The 21,854-nt window shown below is 40.7% G+C and overlaps 1 protein-coding gene across 11 annotated transcripts in view; it reads left to right on the forward strand.

The window, feature by feature from the left end:
- Positions 1-254: 254 nt before the first annotated feature.
- LOC139563915 (polycomb protein SCMH1-like) overlaps positions 255-21,854 on the forward strand; it is a 40,421-nt gene continuing 18,821 nt past the window's right edge. For 2 of the 11 annotated variants that reach the window (XM_071382927.1, XM_071382935.1), the window contains exons 1-9: positions 255-366; positions 867-940; positions 1,689-1,915; positions 4,556-4,623; positions 4,885-4,965; positions 6,456-6,526; positions 8,710-8,944; positions 9,600-9,688; positions 18,345-18,591. In XM_071382927.1, coding sequence (XP_071239028.1) covers positions 4,599-4,623; positions 4,885-4,965; positions 6,456-6,526; positions 8,710-8,944; positions 9,600-9,688; positions 18,345-18,591 — 748 coding nt within the window. In that variant the 5' untranslated portion in view covers positions 255-366; positions 867-940; positions 1,689-1,915; positions 4,556-4,598. The other 9 variants (XM_071382936.1, XM_071382938.1, XM_071382931.1 and 6 more) reach the window with 9 other exon arrangements.

Below are 21,854 nucleotides of genomic sequence, written 5' to 3' on the forward strand. Positions count from 1 at the left end.
TGCTACAGTGTGGGCAGTATCAGGGGAAAGAGAGAGGCTGAGATCTAGTATGAGGGAGAAGGGGATACATGAAATTAGTTTAAAGAGTATATTGTTATCTTTTTTAAGAGCAACGGGGCTGGCAGGTAGGATTTAGTTTCTCCCTGTCTCTGGCCCACACTCCAGTACAGTAGGTGGAGGTAATGCACCATCACGTTGGATGCCAACCGCTGATATATCCCACAGACGAAGAAGAAACCTCACACTGCAGTACAGTAGGTGGCGGTGTATGCATCCGCCAATATAAATTTAAAGAAGAAGAAAAAAAATGGCGGACAGCCACTAGCTCAATCCACATAAAAAAATACACAAACATTTCAAAGCAAGGTAAACAGACTCGAATATATTGTTTCACGCTGTCCTCTTTTTAACAAACACCCTTTTTAGCCGGTAATTTATCTAGCATTTATTGATTTATTTAACGATAGATAGCTAACATAAAGCCTGCACGTTAGCATGCTGTGTTGACGGTGCTAGCTAGCGGTTGTTCGAGCATGCCCATGTTTTTAGGTTGGAGGTAGGTACCGCTTCATATCCTCACTCTTAAATGCACATATTTGCTGGCTGAATTTCTAGCTAACGTGATGCATTGCTTGGCTTTTGCCCCTGAGGGGAGTCCCGTGTGTTGGCTTTGTGTGGAACCTTGATATCTTATGCTAGCTAGGCTAACTTAACAATTGGTATTTTAATCATATTACACGGACTAATGATGGTAGCTCATTTTCCTTATAGCTAGTACAGCATTGACGTGGGTCATTGTCAATAATAGTGGTCGTAGAAGCGAGCTGGTCTAGTAGTTAATCCCGCTGTCATTTTTTTCTTGGAAGGAAAAAGGAGGGAGCTGGGAAAAAGGCGCACTTCTATTCAGAGAACCAACTGAAGACTGTTATGATCTTTTAAGGTTTTTTTATTGCATATTATGATTATTGTTTTTGTGTCTCCTCCATTGCTATAGTCTAGTATTGCATGTTTGAAACCGTTATTTATGACCACTTGTTAGCCCAATGTAAATTTAGCTAATGGTAGCTAGCATGCAAATTTACAGTAACTGAGTTTAAGGCTAGCTTGATTTAAAAGTCTATTTGATTGCCAGCTGAAATTATGTAGCTACCTAGTTTGCTAGCTTGATACAGTTACTGATGCACTGCTGCTGGTGTTTATGAATAATCATCTGTTATTCTAAACCAGTTAGGAGAAAAAACAGTAAGGCTGCAAGGTTACTTTGTTGTTGATATATTTTTAAATGGTTGGTGTGATTAGCGTGGCTACTTGGTAAATATGCATTAATTAGGCAATTTGTCTTTATCTGCTATTCATTTCAATGTCTTGGCTGCATGCATTTGATAAACAATGGATTTGTGAGTAGCTGTGACTGCTGTGTCTTGATGTTAAACAAATCTAGTCAACTTTGAGGACCAATATAATTTCCGCCACTTGTTTGTCTGACCTAATGACCTGTGTCTTGTAGCCAACTGGTAATTATCCTAGGCTCAGGGTTAGGGGCCAAAGCCCCTCAAGTCCAGGATTGCCAGCCAGACATCCCCAGCCTGGTCATCATTGTACATAGGAATTTGTTCTTAACTTACTTGCCTAGTTAAATAAATTAATACCCTATATTGGCTATAATGTTACCCATTCTGTTTCTCCAGTCTGGGTCCTCTTGTTTCGTCAATACCCCAACAGGGATGAGTTGTCTGTGTCAACAGTGAGCCCTGAGTGTGTTTGGGTGGGTGACTGAGGTCTGCTGACAGCTGGGGCCACCTCTTTGTTGTACCCTGTCGTCTGCCTCCAACGCCGACCCCCTGCCTGGCCGACAGAAGGGGAGAGTGTTGAGAGCGAATCCGTGGGAAAGTCAACCTGAGCATCCAAAAATAAAGTTAGTCATTTCCAAATGAAACACATCCATAATTATCCTTACGGTCTATATGTTGGAGTTCATGCTTTTTGAAAATTATAAGTAGGAAATTGTATGAATTTTGACTATTACAGGTGGCCAAGTCTCAAAGATATTTCAGTCGTCGTATTTCATGGCTTTTCGAAAGGGCTCACTGTCAGTGTTTCCCCTATATGTATTCAGCAGCGACGCAACACTGCTGCTAAATCGTTGGCGCCAGTGGGGAAAACACTTTTATTTATTTACTGAACCAAAAATATGTTTCATGAGGTGAAATAAAAGATCCCAGAAATGTTCCATACGCACAAAAAGCTTATTTCTCTAAAATGTAATGGACAAATTTGTTTATATCCCTGTTAGTCAGCATTTCTCCTTTGCCAAGATAATCCATCCACCTGACAGGTGTGGCATATCAAGAAGCTTGCAGTACGTCCAACCAGCCTCAACTGCAGGCCACGTGTATTGCGCCGTGTGGGTGAGCAGTTTACTGATGTCAAAGTTGTGAACAGAGTGCCTCATGGTAGCGGTGAGGTTATGGTATGGGCAGGCATAAGCTACGGACAAAAAACACAATTGCATTTTATCGATGGCAATTTGAATACAGAGAGACACTGATGAGATTGTGAGGGCCATTGTCATGCCATTCATCCGTCACCATCCTCTCATGTTTCAGCATAATGCACGGCCCCATGTCGTAAGGATCTGTACACAATCCCTGGAAGCTGAAAATGTCCCAGTTCTTCCATGGCCTGCGTACTCGCAGGACATGTCATCTATTGAGCATGTTTGGGGTGCTCTGGAACGTGTACGACAGCGTGTTCCAGTTCCTGCCAATATCCAGCAACTTCACACAGACATTGAAGGGGAGTGGGACAACATTCCACAGGCCACAATCAACAGCTTGATCAACTCTATGCGAAGGCGATGTGTCGCGCTGCACACCAGATACTGACAGGTTCTGACCCACGCCCCTACCTTTTTTTAAAAGTATCTGTGACCAAAATATGCATATCTGTATTCCCCGTTATGTGAAATTCATAATTTATTTCAATTGACATATTTACTTAGAAACTGTAACTCAGTAAAATCTTTGAAATGGTTGCATTTATATTTTTGTAGCTTATGCCTTCCCATACCATAACCCCACCGCCACCTTCGGGCACTCTGTTCACAACGTTGACATCTGCTAACTGCTCACCCACACATCCGTAAAGAGCACACTTCTCCAGCGTGCCAGTGGCCATCGAAGGTGAGCATTTGCCCACTGAAGTCGGTTACGACGCCGAACTGCAGTCAGGTCAAGACCCTAGTGAGGACGACGAGCATGCAGATGAGCTTCCCTGAGACGGTTTCTGACAGTTTTCGCAGAAATGTTTTGGTTGTGCAAACCCAGAGTTTCACCAGCTGTCCGGGTGGCTGGTTTCAGACGATCCCACAGGTGAAGAAGCCAGATGTGGAGATCCTGGGCTAGCGTGGTTACACGTGGTCTGTGATTGTGAGGCCGGTTGGACGTACTGCCAAACTCTCTAAAACAATGTTGAAGGCGGCTTATGGTAGAGAAATGAACATGAAATTATCTGGCAACAGCTCTGGTGGACATTCCTGCAGTCAGCATTCCAATTGCACACTCCGTCAACTTGAGACATCTGTGGCATTGTGTTGTGACAAAACTGCACATTTTAGAATGGCCTTTTATTGTCCCCAGCACAAGGTGCACCTGTGTAATGACCATACTGTTTAATCAGCTTCTTGATATGCCACCCCTGTCAGCTGGATGGATTATTTTAGCCAAGTAGAACAGCTTTTTGTGCGTATGGATCATTTCTGGGGTTCTTTTATTTCCGCTCATGAAACATGGGACCAACACTTTACAAGTTGCATTTATATTTTTGTTCAGTATACATGTCATGTCTCAAAATCGATATCTATCTTACCTCTATATTGTTTTATGTCCTCCGGATTTGAGAAGAAAGATAAGTTCAACAGTGAGCCTGTCAGTTTGCCTTAGTTCTCGCACAGCATCCAGCCTAGCTGACGCTATGCTGTTTTCCAGATTTTTGACCACATTTCTTCTCTAGCCTCCGTTGAGTCACCCAAATCTTGGCCAACCTGCAAGAGTAAGAACTCCAATAAACTTTTCATGGATTATGATAGAGACATGTGGACCATTGGCTTTCTTAGAGGAGTAACTACACAGGTAACATACCTGTTGGTCAAAATAAAATAAAAATATTGGATACCGTAGACTCTAACATCCATGACGGTAATTTTTGCTTTATTTCTCCAACATGCCAATATTTAGAAGTCAGTTATTTTGGGGGTATACGCTTCCCTTAAGGGGTACGACAGACATACACATATATTATATTTTGTTTGTCCATTCTGTTAGAAATTAAAGTTTTGATTTTGCGTGCAAATGTAATGTCCATAATGCTGGAATCAACCTTAAAAGGCTAACCAGGCTAGCACTAGTATAGGCTACATCAGACTGGCTTCTTGAACACAACAATGTAGAATAAAGGTCCAAATTGGACCTAAATTCTGACCTAACATGAAGGGGGAAGTATCAAATGGTTTGTGTTTACTTCAATGTTGTTTCCCCCTCTCGTTTCCCTTCTTTAGAGAGTGGACTATTGTGTCTTGAACTTAGTCAGTATTACTGGACATGAGGAAGCCAGTGCCACAAAAAGGTAATGTCATGTTAAGAAATGGAATGCAATTGTCCATTTGAAAAGCATAATGTACATCTTCTAATGATGCTGCTCAAGAAGGGTCCTATATTTAGGCTACTTTAATGTGTGTATAAAAGTCTCAGATGCTGATGTGATAGTTTGGACTCACACATCTCATTGACAGTTGCTAAAGATCAAGTGAATTTCTTCTAGTTATGAATAGATAGTTGATTAATGGAATGGTGTCTCTGAAACGTTGTGCCCTGCTCTCTCCTCTAGCTATTGAGTGGAAAGATGGCAGGCAGATCAAGCATGCCCGAAGTGGCCGTCCCTCCCGGGTCCCATCGCAGTACCAAGGAGGTACATTACCACACACACCAACTTTCTCAGATGAATCACTGCTAAATGAAAACAACATCCTTACTCAAACGCATTCATATTCAGTTATAACCAGGGGTTGGAACCCAAATTATTTTCCAATTGTTTCATTCTGAACAGAAACCGAATTTTTGTTTGTTTCGTTCCACTGTTCCCGACCAGCAAAATAAAGTTCTGAACCGGTTCGAATCCCCAAAAAGTACTGGTTCATATTTTCTGTTCCTTTTTTAACCTGTTAAATCAACTGTTTATTTTTACATTTAGCTCATTATATTATTGCGACTAAAATTTTACGGGGTGGGAAGAGAGCAAGAGAGAGTTGAGGAGGAGGCTTGAAGCACTGAGCATCTTATGACATGCATTATCTGGGTCCCCAGAATTATACCTAGGAGGAGCGGCTTCTATAGAGGAACTTTGACTGTCCTTTGACCTATATGGCTAACAAGCTTGAGCTAGATAATTAACAAGCTTGTGTGTGCAGAGCGGCACCAGAATTAAAAACATGTCTTACCTTTTTGTAGTTAATAAATTCAACGCGAAACGTGATAACTACTACTATAGTATCCTTAACAAGCATTGGAAAAAGCTAATCTATTCTTCTCTAGCTAATACAAAATCTGTCTCCACATCTTCTGAATCACACTTGTAACGTCAGTACAGTAGCCTATGCTTCGGAGGGGGAGGGGCAGGTAGGCTAAACACATACCCTGGCAAAGATTTTCAGCTTGCAAGCAGACACTGGAATATGTTTCTGAGTGAGGGCTTTGTTTTTTTTTGTGGGACTACAAAAAAATGCCTGTTCCCTGAACCAGTTCCAACCCCTGGCTATAACACTGTTCTAAAGGCGTCAGGCAAAAGTCGGCTAGGCAAACCGAACAAGCATTCTACCTTAAAATACATTCGCTTGAAAAATGAGAAAAAAGCGGTAATAGTACTGTTTGTCCATTTTGAGACGCTGTAGCCAGTATACACTTCCTCAAAATAGTCAGAATTAATCTAAGATAATTCAAGAAATCTGTAATTAATTTTGAAGTTTTTGCAGAGGAGATTTTAGTCGTGCAATTTTACATCTAACGTAAGATGTTTGGTGCAGTATTTCTCAATGAAAAATGTGCATGAAAATGAGTCATCTCTCGTTGAATGACAGCAAAGACTTTACTGGAGAATCTTTACTGTTGACCAACGAAGGGGGCGTAGACTTCGGCTACCGACTTCGGCTTGCCTCAAGAAAAAAATGTGTGTCCGAACAACAGAAAAAAATAAACCTTACCGAAGTTCAAAACGAACAAACACGTCCCAAAATGTTGTCATAATTTATGCACAAACTCTTCCGAACGGTTTCGGCTGGGAGGCATGGGGACACCTTAACACTAGCACATACCACAACACTGAACCCCAAAACCACACACATTCACACAAAAACATAACAGCAGACAACAAAAATCAGCCATTGTGCTTTTTCTGTCCCACAGGGCACTTCAGTTGGGACAAATACCTGAAGGAAACGGGTGCGAGTGCTGCACCTGCGCACTGCTTCAGACAGGTAAGCCCCCTTAATCAGACTACAGTATATCCTCCTCACCAAAATGTCAGGGCATGCTACTATCCTATGTGAGCAGCATCTACAGTTGAAGTCGGAAGTTTACATACACCTTAGCCGAATACATTTAAACTCCGTTTTTCACAATTCCTGACATTTAATCCAAGTGAAAATTCCCTGTCTTAGGTCAGTTAGGATCACCACTTTATTTTAAGAACGTGAAATGTCAGAATAATAATAGAGAATTATTCATTTAAGCGTTTATTAATTTCATCACATTCCCAGTGGGTCAGAAGTTTACATACACTCAATTAGTATTAGAACATAGAACATTTATGGGCAAAACTGAAAAGCGTGTGCGAGCAAGGAGGCTTTAAAAACCTGACTCAGTTACAACAGCTCTGTCAGGAGGAATGGGCCAAAATTCACCCAACTTATTGTGTGGAGCTTGTGGAAGGCTACCCAAAACGTTTGACCCAAGTTAAACTATTTAAAGGCAATGCTACCAAATACTAATTGAGTGTATGTAAACTTCTGACCCACTGGGAATATGATGAAAGAAATAAAAGCTGAAATAAATCATTCTCTCTACTATTATTCTGACATTTCACATTCTTAAAATAAAGTGGTGATCCTAACATAAGACAGGGAATTTTTACTAGGATTAAATGTCAGGAATTGTGAAAAACTGAGTTTAAATGTATTTGGCTGAGGTGTATGTAAACTTCTGACTTCAAGTGTATATGTATGTATGTATGTATATACATATATATATCCTCACACACACTACCATTCAAAAGTTTGACGTCACTTTGAAATGTCCCTGTTTTTGAAAGAAAAGCAAGTTTTTTTTGTCCATTAAAATAACATCAAATTGATCAGAAATACAGGGTAGACATTGTTAATGTTGTATATTACTATTGTAGCTGGAAACGGCTGAATACATTTTTTATTGAATTGTACGCCTATGTAGATGAGACCCATTATCAACAACCAGCACTCCTGTGTTCCAAGGGCACGTTGTGTTAGCTAATCCAAGTTTATCATTTTAAAAGGCTAATTGATCGTTTGAAAACCCTTTTGCAATTGTTAGCACAGCTGAAAACTGTTGCTCTGATTAAAGATGGAATAAAACTGGCCTTATTTAGACTAGTTGAGTATCTGGAGCATCAGCATTTGTGGGTTCGATTACAGGCTCAAAATGGCCAGAAACAAAGACTTTCTACTGAAACTTGTCAGTCTATTCTTGTTCTGAGAAATGAAGGTTATTCCATGAGAGAAATTGCCAAGAACCTGAAGATCTCGTACTGGCAAACTGGCTCTAACTAGAATATAAACTGGAGTGGGAGGCCCCGGTGCACAACTGAGCAAGAGGACAAGTACATTAGAGTGTCTAGTTTGAAAAACAAACGCCTCACAAGTCCTCAACTAGCAGCTTCATTAAATAGTACCCGCAAAACACAAGTCTGAACGTCAACAGTGAAGAGGCGACTCCGGGATGCTGGCCTTCTAGGCAGCTCCTCTTACTGATAATGGGCCTCTGTATGCCTATGTAGATATTCCATAAAGAATCTGCCGATTCCAGTTACTATAGTCATTTACAACATTAACATTGTCTACACTGTATTTCTGATCAATTTGCTGTTATTTTAATGGACAGAAAATAGGCTTTTCTTTCAAAAACAAGGACATTTCTAGGTGACCCCAAACTTTTGAACGGTAGTGTATATAATAGAAATCATTAGCTATTTCCATGTGAACATTTTATGGGATGCATTTGCTCCATTGGTTTTGTTTGTAGAACTTTTTGATAGGCCTATATTATACCCTAATAGCCTGCTTGGCCACTGACTAAAACTATCATTAAAGCGGGTACAGCCAGTGTTCACAGTAAACGTGTGCAAGTTGCACAGAATGCTCACAACATTCAAATTTCCACTCACAAGACCTGAAATTTGCTAAGTGGCGGGATTTTTTTGTAGGGAACCATTAGGCTGAGAAGAAATTCCCTCTTGGGTCGAGGGGTGACACTGATTTCAAGTTGCGTGCGGGGCTACCTCGTCACCACAGCGTGAGTTCAACTCACCTTCGATACATAGTCTTGCTTGATGCCGTCTTCCTGTCTCAGCATGTTGAATCTGTCCAGCATCATTGCGTGCCTCTCTGACCTTCCCCTACCTCTCCAGGGCGCAACGCCTCCAGTGAACGAGTTCAAGGCGGGCATGAAGCTGGAGGCGCAGGACCCTCGGAACACAACGTCCACCTGCATTGCTACAGTGGTGGGCCTGACGGGATCGCGGCTGCGCCTGCGCCTCGACGGCTCCGACAACAAGAACGACTTCTGGCGCCTGGTGGACTCGTCGGAGATCCAGCCTATCGGCAACTGCGAGAAGAACGCGGGAATGCTGCAGCCGCCATTGGGTGAGGAGGAGAGAGAAACACACAGTCTCACGCTCCGATACTACATATCCATTATGGATATGATGTGCCCTATTATTATTTTTAAATCTTGGATCATTAAATTGTTTGCTGTCACACAGTGCTACTTACCTTCCTCAATTAGATTTACACCAGACTGATGTATACTGGGGTCTATTAATTAGTGCACACTAGCAAAACGTGCAACGGAAAATATTTTTGTAATGAAAACGAGAGTTTCTTATTGGACAAATTTAATGTAAGTCCCTCACTGTTATCGGCCCATTTGCGTCAGTTTGTTTTCTTGGCTGTATTCTAGGCTGTATCACAACCGGCCGTGATTGGGAGTCCCATAGGGCGGCGCACAATTGGCCCAGCGTTGTCCGGGTTTGGCCGTTGTAGGCCGTCATTGTAAATAAGAATTTGTTCTTAACTGACTTGCCTAGTTAAATTAAGGTAATTAAAAAGAAAAGAAATGCAAATACATACACCTGTGTGTAATAGTGTGATTTGGTGCAATTCCCTAAATGTCCACTAGGTGTCAGCTAATATCAAAAGATGTCTATGGCCCCACCCCCCCATGCACATTAATGAAGGGTCTCGTCTACTGTGCATGGATGAGTTTTTTTTTTTTTAAGTGTCTGTACTTCTCCCACAGGCTTCCGTCTGAACGCATCATCCTGGCCCATGTTCCTTCTAAAAACACTCAACGGTGCCGAAATGGCCCCAGCACGCATCTTTCACAAGGTACCTGTCACAAAGCAGCACACGCTCTCGATATAGACCAGTTTATAAAGCATACCTGTACACATATACACACTCCCTTTCCCAACATATACACCTATGTAGCTAAACTTTCCATTGATGGCCATTTGTATTTATTATGGTTGCAGAAAAACTGATTAAAGTTAACGGTAGAACTAACACCACTGGCTTATGGATCCACTTCTCTAAAAAATAAGTATATTAAATATTTCTATTTAAGCTATTTATGCTACCTTTTATTGATCCTAATGATATAGGCCTAGGTGTAAACGAGGTGATAGCGCAACGATACTGGAATAAAAATCAAAATGTGTATGGATGGAGAGAGGGTTGGTTTTACAGGTTTACTCGTTCTGGTTTCTCAGTACTGCATGTATTCTTGGCTATCATGCTATGGCTGTGTCAGAGTCAATTGTAAGTTTAACTTGTTGTATTCCTTTAAGGGTAGTGTGATGCCTAAGATACGTTTTTACTTGCAGTCATTAGCGGCCGTTAGAATCTGTTTCTTTTTCCTTCGTTTTTTTTGCCTGAATAAAACATGATTTCATGAGGACTACATGAAATATGTCTTGCATGTAATGGAAATAAAGAACTTGTAACGCTCAAAGAGTGAATGGTTGTGGAGTCAGGCGCAGAGAGCAGAGGTTACGGGGAAAAACGCGCTTTAATGTCCAACCAAAAAACGTACAATAGGTAACGCCGAACATAGGCGTAATCCACTCCACCTAAGTACACACTGGTATCTAACCGGACAGCGGAAAACCCATATAAATAAAGAACACCTCTCACATAACACAAACAAGTCCGCACAAACACAAGCGGGCTAATCGAACTTAAATAACACCAACCCAAAAACCACAACAAGGAACAGGTGAAAACAATTAGACAAAAACAAACGAAAAGGGAAAAAGGGATCGGTGGCAGCTAGTAGACCGGTGATGACGACCGCCGAGCGCCACCCGAACGGGAAGGGGAGCCACCTTCGGTGATATTCGTGACAGAACTGGTCTTGCGATATATATACAGTGGCAAGAAAAAGTATGTGAACCCTTTGGATATTCCTGGATTTCTGCATAAATTTGACCTTCATCTAAATCACAACAATAGACACACAGTGTGCTTAAACTAATAACACAAATTATTGTATTTTTCCTGTCTATATTGAATACATAATTTAAACATTCACAGTATAGGTTGGGGAAAGTATGTGAGAGATTTTGGTTAGAGTTGCCCTGCCCCATTAAAAAACACTCACAAAATTTGAGTTTGCTATTCACAAGCAGCATTGCCTGATGTGAACCATGCCTCGAACAAATCTCAGAAGACCTAAGATTAAGAATGGTTACCTTGCATAAAGCTGGAAAGGGTTACAAAAGTATCTCTAAAAGTCAGTCCACGGAAAGACAAATTGTCTATAAATTGAGAAATTTCAGCACTATATATAATTAGCACTATACTATAATTATATATTATAATTCAGAAATGTTCACAAGTTGTTCACTGCTTTCACAAGAGACGGACTGACACACATTTTCTGTTTTGACTGACTTAATAAACACACTTTCCTCAGTCATCAAACCTGATAAAAGAACCAACACATCACTTTATCAACCTCATGGAAATGTGATCAGAAGAGAGGGGTGAGGGAGAAAAATAAAATATTTTTACTACTTTACAATACTACTCACCCTAGGAGTGGCTGTCCTGCAAAGATGACTGCAAGAGCACAGTGCAGAATGCTCAATGAGGTTAAGAGGAATCCTAGAGTGTCAGCTAAAGACTTACAGACATCTCTGGAAGATGCTATCATCTCTGTTGACGAGTCTACAATACGTAAAACACTAAACAAGAATAAAGAAGCCAATGCTGTCCAAAACAAACATTGCTGCACATCTGAAGTTCGCAAAAGAGCACCTGGATGTTCCACAGCGCTACTGGCAAAATATTTTGTGGACAGATGAAACTAAAGATGTGTTTGGAAGGAGCACACAACACTATGTGTGGAGAAAACAAGGCCCAGCACACCAACATCAAAACCTCATCCCAACTGTGAAACTATGGTGCAGGGAGCATCATAGTTTGCGGCTGCCTCAGGGCCTTGACAGCTTGCTATCATCGACAGAAAAATTAATTCCCAAGTTCTATCAAGACATTTTGCAGGAGAATGTAAGGCTATCTGTCCGCCAATTGAAGCGCAACAGAAGTTAGGTGATGCTACAGGACGACAAGACAGAAGTAAATCAACAACAGAATGGCTTGAACAGAAGAAAATACGCCTTCTGGAGTGGCCCAGTCAGAGTCCTGACCTCAACCCGATTTGAGAGGCTGTGGCATGACCTCAGGAGAGCGGTTCACACCAGATATCCCAAGAATATTGCTGAATTGAAACAGTTTTGTAAAGAGGAATGGTCCAAAATTCCTCCTGACCGTTGTGCAGGTCTGATCCGCAACTACAGAAAACGTTTGGTTGAGGTTATTGCTGCCAAAGGAGGGTCAACCAGTTACTAAATCCAAGGGTTCACATACTTTTTCCAACCTGCACTGGGAATGTTTACACGGTGTGTTCAAAAAAGACACGAACAATTATAATTGTTTGTGTGTTATTAGTTTAAGAAGACTGTGTTTGTCTATTGTTGTGACTTAGATGAAGATCAAATTTTATGACCAATTTATGCAGAAATCCAGGTGATTCTAATGGGTTCACATTCAACTGTATCCAGTGAACTAAGCAGGCTGGGCTGACATGCTTATAGCCTTTGCTAGGACTTTCTAAATATGAGCATTATATAAGATTGTGCTGTTATTAATTCTATCAATATTGTCTATTGTTACTATTTTGGGGGGACTGTTTACCTGTGTGTTATTTGGTTAGTTCTCTTAAAAAGCATCATTATGGTAAGTGGGGAAATAAGTATAGCCAGTTATAATTGTAATGGCTTAGCTGATCATAAAAAAATGACATTTTTACGAGGCTAAAAAAGAAAGAATAAAATATATATTGTTTACAGGAAACTCATCTTACAAATATAGATGAGGTTGGGTGGAAAAAGGACCGGGCGGGAGAAATATATTTTTGTCATGGGCAAAGAAACTCAAAAGGGGTGATTAAACTAATTAATGCACATTTTGATCCGATTGTGCAAACAGATCCGCAAGGAAGATTATTATTATTATTTTAAATATTCTATTGGACCAAAAACAGATATGGTTAATTCATCTATATGTGCCAAATAATGATGATCCACACTTCTTTGAAAATGTATATAATAATCTATTGAGATCACAAGCAACGAATCCATCTATTATTATGGTGGGAGATTATAATACGGTTTTAAGTACCTCAATGGATCGTAAAGGAAATCACACTACAAACTATCCCCCTCAAGCACTTAAGGAAATCATGAATACATTAGAACTAGTGGATATATGGAGGCTGTAAAACCCTTAACTAGTGAGATACACATGGAGGAGGCTTCTTGCTGGCATCAAAGTAAAAAAAAAAAAAAAAGTGTTAATAGGAGACCGAATGCGATCGGACCACCATCTAATTGACCTCCTTATAACTCTTATAGAATTTCCACATGGACGGGGATATTGTACATTTTATAAAGCCCTTATTGGATCACAATTTGTTCTTAACTAAGACAAAATAATTCATACATTTTTTGCACCTCATAGGTACAGCAGTTCCCTTATTGTATGGGACACTTTTAAATGTACTTTTAAATGTGCCATTCAATACAATACTCTTCATTAAACAAAAGAAGTTTAGGTCAAAAGAGATGAGACTAATAAAGGAAATAGAGGAAGTAACAGCGCAGGTAGATGTTAATAGAAACTGTACTATAGAGGCACAAAATAGGTTAGAGGAAAAACAAAAAGAAATGGAGGTACTTATTCAAGAACGATCAAGTGTAATGTATTACAAAAATGTATAGCGAATTGGATGGAACATTTGGAAATAGTTTGTTTTTTAAAATCTTGAATCTTCAACATAGAAATGCTACCAAAAAGAATTTACAGAAACTCGTTACAAATGGAGTCATCCATGATTCACCAAATCATATTTTGCAAGCGGAAGCAAATATTTTAGGCAAATGTTTTATTTTCTGTCAACTCCATTTCCACTGAATGATGTTAACTGTAATGATTTCTATAATAATAATAAAAAGTATGTAAAATTAACACATTTACAGAAAGACCTGTGTAAAGGCCAACTTACAGAAGAGGAACTTTCTGAGGCAATAAAATCTTTTCAGTCAGGAAAAACACCAGGGCTTGATGGCATACCAGTAGAGGTACAGTTGAAGTCGGAAGTTTACATACACCTTAGCCAAATACATTTAAACTCAGTTTTTCACAATTCCTGACATTTAATCAGAGTAAATATTCCCTGTTTTAGGTCAGTTAGGATCAACACTTTATTTTAAGAATGTGAAATGTCAGAATAATAGTAAAGAGAATGATTTATTGCAGCTTTTATTTCTTTCATCACATTCCCAGTGGGTCCGAAGTTTACATACACTCAATTAGTATTTGGTAGCATTGCCTTTAAATTGTTTAACTTGGGTCAAATGTTTCTGGTAGCCTTTCCCAAGCTTCCCAAAGATTGGAAAGCAGCTGGGGTCATCCCCATCTTCAAAGCGGGGGGACACTCTTGACCCAAACTGCTACAGACCTATATCTATCTTACCCTGCCTTTCTAAGGTCTTCGAAAGCCAAGTTAACAAACAGATTACCGACCATTTCGAATCCCACCGTACCTTCTCCGCTATGCAATCTGGTTTCAGAGCTGGTCATGGGTGCACCTCAGGCACGCTCAAGGTCCTAAACGATATCTTAACCGCCATCAATAAGAGACATTACTGTGCAGCCGTATTCATCGACCTGGCCAAGGCTTTCGACTCTGTCAATCACCACATCCTCATCGGCAGACTCAACAGCCTTGGTTTCGTAAATGATTGCCTCGCCTGATTCACCAACTACTTCTCTGATAGAGTTCAGTGTGTCAAATCGGAGGGCCTGTTGTCCGGGCCTCTGGCAGTCTGTATGGGGGTGCCACAGGGTTAAATTCTTGGGCCGACTCTCTTCTCGGTATACATCGATGATGTCGCTCTTGCTGCTGGTGATTCTCTGATCCACCTCTACGCAGACGACACCATTCTGTATACTTCTGGCCCTTCTTTGGAGACTGTGTTAACTAACCTCCAGACGAGCTTCAATGCCATACAACTCTCCTTCCGTGGCCTCCAACTGCTCTTAAATACAAGTAAAACTAAATGCATGCTCTTCAACCGATCGCTGCCTGCACCTCCCCGCCCGTCCAGCATCACTACTCTAGACGGTTCTGACTTAGAATATGTGGACATCTACAAATACCTAGGTGTCTGGTTAGACTGTAAACTCTCCTTCCAGACTCACATCAAACATGTCCAATCCAAAGTTAAATCTTGAATTGGCTTCCTATTTCGCAACAAAGCATCCTTCACTCATGCTGCCAAACATACCCTCGTAAAACTGATTATCCTACCGATCCTCGACTTCGGAGATGTCATTTACAAAATAGCCTCCAATACCCTACTCAATAAATTGGATGCAGTCTATTACAGTGCCATCCGTTTTGTCACCAAAGCCTCATATACTACCCACCACTGCGACCTGTACACTCTCGTTGGCTGGCCCTCGCTTCATACTCGTCGCCAAACCCACTGGCTCCAGGTCATCTACAAGACCCTGCTAGGTAAAGTCCCCCCTTATCTCAGCTCGCTGGTCACCATAGCAGCCCCCACCCGTAGCACGCGCTCCAGCAGGTATATCTCACTGGTCACCGCCAAAGCCAATTCCTCCTTTGGCCGCCTCTCCTTCCAGTTCTCTGCTGCCAATGACTGGAACGAACTACACAAATCTCTGATACTGGAAACACTTAACTCCCTCACTAGCTTTAAGCACCAGCTGTCAGAGCAGCTCACAGATCACTGCACCTATACATAGCCCATTATAATTTAGCCCAAACAACTACCTCTTCCCCTACTGTATTTATATATGTTGCTCCTTTGCACCCCAGTATTTCTACTTTGCACATTCATCCACTGCAAATCTACCATTCCAGTGTTTTAATTGCTATATTCTATTTACTTTGCCACCATGGCCTATTTATTGCCTTTACCTCCCTTCTCACCTCATTTGCTCACATTGTATATAGACTTATTTTTCTACTGTATTATTGACTGTATGTGTCGAACAGCTTTGCTTTATCTTGGCCAGGTCGCAGTTGTAAATGAAAACTTGTTCTCAACTTGCCTACCTGGTTAAATAAAGGTTAAATAAAGTAAAATAAAAAAAATCCCACAATAAGTTGGGTGAATTTTGGCCCATTCCTCATGCCAGAGCTGGTGTAACTGAGTCAGGTTTGTAGGCCTCCTTGCTTGCACCCGCTTTTTCAGTTCTGCCCACAAATGTTCTATAGGATTGAGGTCAGGGCTTTGTGATGGCCACTCAATATATTGTCCTTAAGCCATTTTGCCACAACTTTGGAAGTATGCTTGGGGTCATTGTCCAGTTGGAAAACCCATTTGCGACCAAGCTTTAACTTCCTGACTGATGTCTTGAGATGTTGATTCAATATATCCACATAATTTAAATGCAAATGAATTACTTAAAAATCATAGAATGTGATTTTCTGGATTTTTGTTTTAGATTCCGTCTCTCACAGTTGAAGTGTACCTATGATAAAAATTACAGACCTCTACATGCTTTGTAAGTAGGAAAACCTGCAAAATCGGCAGTGTATCAAATACTTGTTCTCCCCACTGTATATGGGGCATACAACAATCTCAGCTCTGTAGATTTTGCTGCGAAGAGACAGAATCAATAGATAATTTATTCTGGTATTGCCCCTATGTTTCTGGTCACAGGTTCAGGAATGGTTAAAAAAATCACAACATGCACTTTGGGCGATTTGGAAAGCCATAGTTAGTCAATAAATAATATAATACTTGTAGGAAAGGTTTTCATCTTTAGCTCACAATCTGTGGATACTATACAATTTAGAGAGGTAAAAACATGATGTAAAACAGCACAATTGAAAAATGTATGGCACACAAACGAGGGTGGTCTATGGTGATAGGTGGGATGGGCTGAGGGTTGGAATTAAAGTGCCTATGTTTGGTAATCTATTATTGTTATGTGACTGCTTTATATAAAAGTACCATGTATGCAAAATATGTATGTAAAATGTACATGTAGCAGAAAAGCTGTAAAAAAGAAAAGTGTGTATATATATATAGATTATTTTTTTTTTTATCTGTGCCTATGTTTGTGTTGCTTCACAGTCCCTGCTGATCCTTAAGGTGTATTTTTATCTGTTTTTTAATTCTGATTCTACTGCTTGCATCAGTTACCTGATGTGGAATAGAGTTCCATGTAGTCATGGCTCTATGTAGTACTATGCACCTCCCATAGTCTGTTCTGGAGTTGGGGCTGTGAAGAGACCTCTGGTGGCATGTCTTATGGGGTATGCATGGGTGTCTGAGCTGTGTGCTAGTCGTTTAAACAGACAGCTCGGTGCTTTCAACATGTCAATACCTCTCACACATATAAGTAGTGATGAAGTCAATCTCCTCTACTTTGAGCCAGGAGAGATTGACATGGACATTATTCATTTTTGCTCTCTGTGTACGTCCAAGGGCCAGCTGTGCTGCCCTGTTCTGAGACAATTGCAATTTTCCTAAGTCCCTCTGTGGCACCTGACCACACGACTGAACAGTTGTCCAGGTGCGACAAAACTAGTGCCTGTAGGACCTGCCTTGTTGATAGTGCTGTTAAGAAGGTAGAGCAGTGCTTTATTATGGACAGACTTCTTCTCAGCTAAGCTAGTGTTGTATCAATATGTTTTGACCATGACAGTTTACAATCCAGGGTTACTCCAAGCAGTTTAGTCTCTTCCACTTGCTCAATGTCCACATTATTTATTACAAGATTTAGTTGAGGTTTAGGGTTTAGTGAATGATTTGTCCCAAGTATAATGCTTTTAGTTTTTGAAATATTTAGGACTAACTTATTCCTTGCCACCCATTCTAACTGCAGCTCATTAAGTGTTGCAGTCATTTCAGTTGCTGTAATAGCTGACGTGTATAGTGTTGAGTCATCCGCATACATAGACACACTGGCTTTACTCAAAGCAATAGCATTGTGTTTGGTCAAACCTATTTTTTCCCGTAACTTTACTAAGTGTTGGTAACAGGCTGATTGGTTGGCTATTTGAGCCAGTAAGGGGGGCTTTACTATTCTTAGGTAGCGGAATTACTTTTGCTTCCCTCCAGGCCTGAGGGCACATAATTTCTAGTAGGCTTAAATTGAAGATATGGCAAATAGGAGTGGCAATATCGACCTCTATCGTCAGTAATCCATCCAAGTTGTCAGATCCTGGTGGCTTGTCATTGTTGATAGACAACAATAATTTTTTTACCTCTTCCACACTCACCATTGGGATCACAACATCATACGTGATCATATACATTTTCCAACTAAATAAAGCTTCCGAACTATTTCACATTTCATCTGGATAATCCCACATTTACCTACTCCCTTGTCACTGACCTCTCCCGTCCCTGCCAACTCCCTTTCCCTCGTACCCCAGCAGGAGCCCCCAGCCCCAGAGCAGAACTCCTTCCAGGTGGGCATGAAGCTGGAGGCGGTGGACCGCAAGAACCCCCACTTCATCTGTCCGGCCACGGTGGGGGCGCTGCGTGGCGTGGAGGTGCTGGTCACCTTCGACGGCTGGCGGGGTGCTTTCGACTACTACTGCCGCTACGACTCCCGGGACATCTTCCCCGTGGGCTGGTGCTCTCTCACCGGGGACAACCTGCAGCCGCCAGGCACCAAAGGTCTGTGCGAGTCTGTGTGTATGTATGGTATGTGTGTTTGTTTGTCAGTCACCCTGTAGACTTGTCAGCTATTTATATTGTGGTCATCGATGTGGTCTAATACCTGTGGTATTGACTTTAACATTATTGATTCATGTAAAATCACATTTTACAGAAACTGAAAGAGTTCAAATCTGAAGTTAAAGGCTCTGAAATGTCCTTTGAATGAGATGAGTGGTTTATTAGGTCAATAGAAGGCACCTTTGAAATTCCTTATCTTGTGTTGGAGGAAGACATAATGTGAGTGAATGAGTGAGGAAGAACAGAAGGGAGAGAAAGAGACTGGGTCACCTTTTGTAAGAGTGTGTTTTATGAGACCTTGGCAAAGGACTGTGAAGGGGGGGATCAGGCAAAGCTATGTGTGTGTATGCCCCACTGTGGGCCTCATGCTGGCACTAAAAGGGGCCAAGGCAAAGGGGGAATCCAGGATAACCAGAGACTGAGAGAAAGTAGGAGAAAAACCGATAGTGAAAAGGTGCTGTCCGTGAAAGGCGTGCTGTTTACATTGTCTTGTCAGCAGAGGGGAGGAGAGTAGGAAAGGAGAGTAGAAGAGTAGGAGTTCGAAAAGAGTAGAGGGTGAAGGAGAGGACAGCAGCACAGCAGATTGAGGCAGGGTTTTACACTGTTGAAGGGTAAGTTGAAATGAATAAAGGGCAATCTAAAAATTTTAGAGGCCCACCTGTTGGCCACAGTGACAAAAATGTGCTGTTTTAAAGCAAATTTCCTGCAATTCTACACATTTTGCCATGGCTTATGCTATCGGAGGGACTAACATGTAATCGAACCCACAAATGCTGATGCTCCAGAAACTCAACTAGTCTAAAGAAGGACAGTTTTATTTCTTCTTTAATCATAACAACATTTTTCAGCTGTGCTAACGTAATTTCAAAAGGGTTTTCTAATGATTAAGTAGCCTTTTAAAATGATAGACTTGGATTAGCTAACAACGTGCCATTGGAACACAGGAGTGATGGTTGCTGATAATGAGCCTCTGTACGCCTATGTAGATATTACATAAAGAATCAGCCGTTTCCAGCTACAATAGTCATTTACAACATTAACAATGTCTACACTGTATTTCTGATCAATTTGATGTTATTTTAATGGACGAAAAATGTGCTTTTCTTTCATAAACAAGGACATTTCTAAGTGACCCCAAACTTTTGAATGGTAGTGTACATTTGCTAACATTTCTAAAAGCCTGTTTTCGCTTTGTCATTATGTGGTATTGTGTGTAGATTTCTGAGAATTTTTATTTAATCAATTTTTAGAATAAGGCTGTAACATTTCCACAATGTGGAAAAAGTCAAGGGGTCTGTATACATTCCGAATGCGCTGTAGTTTATATCTAGTTTTAGTCGTTTAATAAGTTTACACTGAAAACGTTTTTTCAATCCCGAAAATTATATAAGCAATATACAGTACCAGTCAAAAGTTTGGACGCACCTACTCATTCAAGGGTTTTTCTTAATTTTTTTACTATTTTCTACATTGTAGAATAATAGTGAAGACATCAAGACTATGAAATAACACATATGGAATCATGTAGTAACCAAAAAAGTGTTAAACAAATCCATATATGTTTTAGATTTTAGATTCTTCAAAGTAGCCACCCTTTGCCTTGATGACAGCATTGCATCCTCTTGGCATTATCTCAACCAGCTTCACCTGGAATGCTTTTCCAACAGTCTTGAAGGAGTTCCCACATATGCTGCGCACTTCTTGGCTGCTTTTCCTTCACTCTGTGGTCCAACTCATCCTAAACCATCTCAATTGGGTTGAGGTCAGGTGATTATGGAGGCCAGGTCATCTGATGCAGCACTCCATCACTCTCCTTCTTAGTAAAATAGCCCTTACACAGCCTGGAGGTCCTATTGTCCTGTTGAAAAACAAATGATAGTCCCACTAAGCACAAAACAGATGGGATGCGGTATCGCTGCAGAATGTTGTGGTAGCCATGCTGGTTAACTTCTTATGGCTGCAATCCCGTTAACGGGATGATATGACAACAGCCAGTGAAAGTGCAGGGCGCCAAATTCAAACAACAGAAATCTCATAATTAAAATTCCTCAAACATACATGTATCTTATATCATTTTAAAGGTAATCTTGTTGTTAATCCCACCACGGTGTCCGATTTCAAATAGGCTTTTCAGCGAAAGCACCACAAACGATTGTTAGGTCACCGCAAAATCACAGACAAACAGTCATTTTTCCAGCCTAAGACAGGAGTCACAAAAAGCAAAAATAGAGATAAAATGAATCACTAACCTTTGATGATCTTCATCAGATGACACTCATAGGACTTCATGTTACACAATACATATATGTTTTGTTCGATAAAGTTAATATTTATATCCAAAAACCTCAGTTTACATTGGCACCATGTTCAGAAATGCCTCCAAAATATCCGGAGAAATTGCAGAGAGCCACGTCAAATAACATAAATACTCATCATAAACTTTGATGAAATACATGTTTTACATAGAATTAAAGATACACTTGTTCTTAATGCAACCGCTGTGTCAGATTTCAAAAAGCTTTACGGCAAAAGCACAATATTCAATAATCTGAGAACAGCGTTCAGCCACAAAAGCAAGCCATACAGTTACCCGTCAAATTGTGCAGTGAACAAAACTCATAAAAAGCATTAGAAATCTTCACTTACCTTTGCTGATCTTCGTCGGAATGCACTCCCAGGACTCCCACTTCCACAAGAAATGTTTGTTTTGTTCGGTAATGTCCATCATTTATGTCCAAATTAGCTATTTTTGTTAGCATGTTTGGTAAACAAATCCAAGGTCAGGAAGCGCGTTCACTAAAAGCAGACTAAATTTCAAAAAGTTCCGTAACAGTCAGTAGAAACATGTAAAACGATGTATTGAATCAATCTTTAGAATGTTTTTAACATAAATCTTGAATAACGTTCCAACCGGAGAATTACATTGACTTCAGATGTGCGATGGAACATAGCTCCCTCTCATGTTAACGCGCATGGTCAGAGCATGGTCAGGTCATGATAGACCTGACTAATTCTGGGTCTCCTTCGGCCCCACTTCACAGTAGAGGCATCAGACAAGGTTCTACAGACTGTTGACATCTAGTGGAAGCCGTAGGAAGTGCAAACCCATCCATATCTCACTGTGAATTCAATAGGGTCTTGGTTGAAAATCGACCAGCCTCAGAATTCCCACTTCCTGTTTGGATTTTTTCTCAGGTCTTTGC

Source organism: Salvelinus alpinus, chromosome 35, assembly GCF_045679555.1.
Source record: "Salvelinus alpinus chromosome 35, SLU_Salpinus.1, whole genome shotgun sequence".
NCBI lineage: Eukaryota > Metazoa > Chordata > Actinopteri > Salmoniformes > Salmonidae > Salvelinus > Salvelinus alpinus.